This window comes from Diaphorina citri, unplaced genomic scaffold, assembly GCF_000475195.1.
Source record: "Diaphorina citri unplaced genomic scaffold, Diaci psyllid genome assembly version 1.1 scaffold242, whole genome shotgun sequence".
NCBI lineage: Eukaryota > Metazoa > Arthropoda > Insecta > Hemiptera > Psyllidae > Diaphorina > Diaphorina citri.
The window spans coordinates 211,695-217,803 of NW_007377679.1; the positions used below are offsets into that span (position 1 = coordinate 211,695).

Genomic DNA, 6,109 nt, shown 5'->3' on the forward strand with positions numbered 1-6,109 from the left:
CTGCGGAACCGCTCTTACGATCTGAGGAGGAGGTGATGGAAATGGGGGAGGGGTAAAAGGCGCAGACATGACAATAAGTCAGGCGTGTGTGGGGGGGGGAGGAGAGGGGAGAGACAAGGGAAAGGGGAAATGACTAGACAGAAACTGGAAGGAGTGCCTGGGATGAAAAGGGTGAGATTATGTAGGGTGGGGGGAGAGAAATAGGGTAAAATTATGTAGGGTAGGGTGGGGTGAGACACAGGGTCGGGTTAGAATTGTTTAGGGTAGGACAGAATGAGAAAGTTTAAAAGCGAGATGTAGATCCTTCAGTATTGTAGAGAGTGCAGAATTTCATAGAAAGACTTTTTATTTTTAACTTTTTATACCAGCAGTCTAAAGTAGATACGCTTCGTAGAAGCTGAATTCATCCCTTAGGACTGTTTGTCCCTCCACCTAAGCCTTGGAGTGGGCTTTTTGTGTTTGAGTATGAAACATTTTTACTGTAGTCTTCAGACTGCCCAAAAGAGGGAATTTGTGACTCATCTCATCATCCTACCGACCGACACCAAACCCGGTATACATACATCACATTTAGGAGGAAATAATACTCGTAAAATTATGTTCCAAGTTTATAGCTCCTAAGTTCCTCTCTCTCCCGTCCCAGTGTCCCTACTCCTACTTCCTGCTTCCATCAATCCTTCCCTTGCTACTTTCTCTCTCTCCCTCCTGCTTCCTCCTTCCCTCCCTCCCTTCTGATTCCTTCTTCCTCTTCCTCCCTCTTACGACATTTCGCAGACCTTTTAATGTTGTCGGAAGAGCCATAGCGAATCATAACTCTACTCTGGATACTCTAGATCTCTAGATCATTTGAAATTCTTCTCTTTTGGTACTGGTTATTTGATTTTGCTTATGACTGAATGTCTGTGGCTTGAGTTATGTTGACTGGGATTCTCCTCTTTGGAACTAATTTGACACAGTTGCTCTGGATTGATTTTACTTATGACTGGATTCCCAAAACAGTATTTGCAGAATTTTGTATTTCCTTCACATTCACATTCCCAAAACCGATTCGCAAGACAGAATTGAAAAACTACCTGTTCAATCTTGACTAGGTTCTTGTATCGAGACATACAGAGATTGCAAAGTTTTGCCAAATATCGCCACTTTCAGGTCAAAAACTTGTATTTCCTTCACATTCCCAAAACCGATCCGCAAGACAGAATTGAAAAACTATGTACCTGTTCAATCTTGACTAGGTTCTTGTATCGAGACATACAGAGATTGCAAAGTTTTGCCAAATATCGCCACTTTCAGGTCAAAAACTTAGTTCGCTAATTTCGGAAGTTCACAAGTTCAAACCCACGTGGAAACCCAAAAGCTTTCGTGAAGGCATGTGTTAACTTTAACATGAACGCACCATGGAATATATCATGTTAACACACCTCAACTTCGCTCCAAAGCTTTGGCGTTTAAGTTCATTACTTTTTTTTTTTCAAGTACTCGTATATTTGATGTTGGGATTTCTGTTCTTTCAGCTTTTGACACAGAGGTTATTAAAATGATTTCGATCTTAAGCTGATTAGCAAAAACGTTCCTTCTGGCTTCTTCTTTTAATCTCCCGATGTTTTGGCCAATCAAGTACTCGTGTATTTGATGTTGGGATTTCTGTTCTTTCAGCTTTTGACACGGAGGTTATTAAAATGATTTCGATCTGGTGTAGAAATGATCAGTTAATTAATATATCCAAAAGATTGAATATATTGCTCTGGTAGGAAAAATATTTCATATCTGAGATTGATTAAATATAAGACGAGAAAAATATTGAAAACAAACAAGTTCTGTGTAAAAAAAAAAAAACTCAATATGAGGTTTACGATCTAAACGTAAATTTTATCTTCATAATTTCTGAAATAATGATATCATGTTGTCAATGGACTTTAGTAAACCTAATGCACATATTGAGGTATTTTTTTTTCTTTTTTTTATGAATGAAAAGACAGTTTTTTTGAAAAGAATATGAAATCTGTTTTGGAAACGTAACCATTAATCATCTATTTATTCTATTTGAAAGTCGTTCGTTTAAACTATTCAACTCTACATTTTAAAAGTAACCTATATTTTATTGCTCAATTATTTTACTGTAAAATTTAAGTCTTGGTTTTTTTTATATATTAAAAGTAAAATAAAATTAAGAAATGAGAAAACGGTAATATAGTTTCCTAAGTTTATTTTGAGTAGTAAGTAGAGCCTCAATATGAGGTTTACTATCTAAACGTAAATTTTATCTTCATAATTTCTGAAATAATGATATCATGTTGTCAATGGACTTTAGTAAACCTAATGCACATATTGAGCTTTTCAGTGACCCCAGTTCTATTCCTCAAGCTTATTTTCGGACTTGGTTTCCATCCAAATTCTCAAACAATTCTGCTCTTGTTGAACTGATCAGTCCTGATATTATCTGACACTAAGGACAAGTACTCGTGTATTTGATGTTGGGATTTCTGTTCTTTCAGCTTTTGACACGGAGGTTATTAAAATGATTTCGATCTTAAGCTGATTAGCAAAAACGTTCCTTCTGGCTTCTTCTTTTAATCTCCCGATGTTTTGGCCAAAAATTTGGCCTCAGAAAGAGCGCCGCAAAAAATTTGCACTGTTTTCATTCCATGTTCGTGTTTTTTAATATTATCTCCGCATGTATTTCAATATGTTCAAAAGTTTACAACCGGGATTCGATGGAAAAGAGCGCCGCAAAAAATCTGCACTGTTTTCATTCCATGTTCGTGTTTTTTAATATTATCTCCGCATGTATTTCAATATGTTCAAAAGTTTACAACCGGGATTCGATATCCGCCCGCGGCCATTGTGGTGAAATGAAATGTATCTTTCGGCACAATGTACATGTTAGTATTTTTTAAATTCATTATGTTTTATCACATCTATGTTGGAATGTCGGCTATATTTAACTTATTTTTCTCGTTTAGATTAAGACGTTATTAATGTGTCTAGTTAGAGAAATTATTGCATACATGTTAGTATTTTTTTAAATTCATTATGTTTTATCATATCTATGTTGGAATGTCGGCTATATTTAACTTATTTTTCTCGTTTAGATTAAGACGTTATTAATGTGTCTAGTTAGAGAAATTATTGCTCGTGTGTTTGGACAGAGAATTTTTATTCTGTCGGATATATCACCACGTATTCATTTGTATATGTGATGACGCCAGAATTTGGTGTGAAAACTTGATGAGAATGAACGTGAACGACTCATCGCCATAAATTTGACTTTATAAGGACGCTTGAGAGTTTGGTCAAACGACCAAATTGGGCTGAAAAAATATTCATTCTTCGCCCAATACTGATTTCCTTTAGGGACACTTTAAGATATTGGTTTTAACTGAAGGGACAAGCGACCAAACAAGACTGGAAATGGAAATGCTGTTTCTGAAATACATTACACAACCCCCAAACTAGAACGCTGTGAGCAGCTGCTGCAGTCGTATATTTTCTAAATGCCTTCGTATTTTATTCTTTTTTCTCGACTCCAACTTTTTTTTCTTGTCTGATAATACCTCTTTTTTATTGCCTTCAATTATACCGCTTCTCCCTGCTCTCCTCTTCCCCCCGTAAAAGAATTACCGCAAAGTATTTTCCCTACAAAACACGTTCCTCTTCTTCCGTCTAGAGGGGAGAATTATGCGGTGTAATTACCAACATACAATACTTACACAAACTGTATAATATGTACAAAATTATACATACCTGCTCTCAGTCTAGCTACTCTAGTTAGTGAGTAGAATAGAAATAGAAGGTAGCTAGGATAACAATATAAATAATAATGAGAGAAGTAGAAAAAGTTTTACAAGTCAACTATTTACGATAGGACTTTGGTATTTACCATCTCGTCATGACGCTGACGTGTAATATTGTGTGTTTTTGTTGGGTGGGTCATGATAGGCATGTTTTTTATAGTGGTCACTTACTCCTTGTGTAATGCAATATAACTTGATGTTGATCCCCCTTATGCCATGACGCTGACGAGTAATATTGTGTTTCTTGTTGGGTGGGTCATGATAGGCATGTTTTTTATAGTGGTCACTTACTCCTTGTGTAATGCAATATAACTTGATGTTGATCCCCCTTAATTTTTATTCTGTCGGATATATCACCACGTATTCATTTGTATATGTGATGACGCCAGAATTTGGTGTGAAAATTTGATGAGAATGAACGTGAACGACTCATCGCCATAAAGATGACTTTCTAAGGATGCTTGAGAGTATGGTCAAACGACCAAATTGGGCTGAAAAAATACGCTGAAGCGACCAAACTAGACTGGAAATGGAAATGCTGTTTCTGAAATACATTACACAACCCCCAAACTAGAACGCTGTGAGCAGCTGCTGCAGTCGTATATTTTCTAAATGCCTTCGTATTTTATTCCTTTTTCTCGACTCCAACTTTTTTTTTCTTGTCTGATAATACCTCTTTTTTATTGCCTTCAATTATACCGCTTCCCCCTGCTCTCCTCTTCCCCGTAAAAGAATTACCGCAAAGTATTTTCCCTACAAAACACGTTCCTCTTCTTCCGTCTAGAGGGGAGAATTATGCGGTGTAATTACTTCATATGATAGTCAATTACTTTTCCCCCTTATTGGATTGTTAGCTCACCCGTGCTGACGGCTTGGCGATGGAATATCCCTGTCTGTCTGGATGATGAATGGTTTCGTCATGACGCTGACGTGTAATATTGTGTGTTTTTGTTGGGTGGGTCATGATAGGCATGTTTTTTATAGTGGTCACTTACTCCTTGTGTAATGCAATATAACTTGATGTTGATCCCCCTTATTGTATTTCATTATGCCTTAGTGTTTTTGTTTAGTAAGTGTGTTTGTACTAACCCAAGTGTTTTCTCTTGTTTGATTTCAGATGAAGAAGTGGACGTGGTGTCACTGTATGATATCGACCTCTATGAGAACTGTAAGAAGCCCACCCTGATCACCCCACCCCAGTCTGTACTCACCTCCCGAAGCACAACCCCCAACTACCATAGTCAACCCAGTTCTGTGAGTAAGCTGCTCAGTCATTCGCAAGCGAGCTCGCGAAGTGCCGCCAAACGTTTAATCAAGTCAACACTCCCCACCAACCCGTACGATAACTTGGACACCTACGAAGAGTTACAACGCAATGTTGCCAAAGTCATCAAGAAGTCCGCGAGCAGTAGTAAAAAGCGCGGCCGAAAACCTGCCAAGAAAAAGAGTAAGAAGAACAGCAGCAGCAGTTCATATCTAAACAAGAACCAATCCAAGTCAAACTTTAGCAGAGCGACCACCACGTTCGCTAATAGTAATAACAAGAGAAATTACGAGGACTACAAGAAGCAGTACTTGGCAGAGATGAAGACGGATGTGAAGAAGAAGAAGCCGTACCGAATTGATTTGTTACCAGAGAAGAGGAAGTTCCACAACAACATGGAACGAAAGCGTCGCGTGGACTTGAGAAATCTGTTCGAGGAGCTGCGGGAATTGATACCCAACTTGCAGAACAAGAAGCGTGCACCCAAAGTTCAAATCCTCAACGAGGCCGAAGCCTTATGTAATGAACTCTCCTACAAGTCGAAGATGCAATCCAAACAAGCGGAAGAGTTGAGACGAGAACAGGCGAGACTTCGCAATGCTGTGGCTCCTCTGAGACATTTGTTCTACGAGAAGAATGTCTCCTACCTGAACCACTAACATCACCACCCTTGAGAACACCACAGCTCATAGCACTCGGACGCTGCTACTTCAAACATTCGTGAAAATCGAAACAAAATCGAAATTTCGTGTTTTTCATTAATGAACCTGAATATTATGCTAACGAACAACTTTGCATAAATTGACAGATATTCAAACAACATAACATGTACATTATTTTATCATCTTGCAACTTTGTTCACATTCTTTGACTTGGAATACGACTTGTAGGGCTAGATTGAAGTCTGTTGTCCTCGGTATTTTAACATCATCTTCCTTATATTAAATTAACAAAAGTGTAAACAGCCATTAATTTCAAATTTGAAGCAGTCAGTGATTAGACTCGTATTTTCGTGCAACTTCCAACTGCCCTCGGGCTAAATCAGCACAAA

General features: G+C 38.0%; 1 protein-coding gene across 1 annotated transcript in view; it reads left to right on the plus strand.

Annotated features, from left to right (window-relative positions):
• Positions 1–5,879, plus strand: part of LOC103506529 — a 119,287-nt gene extending 113,408 nt beyond the window's left edge. Inside the window, exon 4 of the mRNA XM_008470918.3 lies at positions 4,912–5,879. Within this exon, the coding sequence (XP_008469140.1) occupies positions 4,912–5,717 (806 nt within the window). The 3' untranslated portion in view covers positions 5,718–5,879. The remainder of the gene's footprint in view (positions 1–4,911) is intronic.
• Positions 5,880–6,109: the final 230 nt, after the last annotated feature.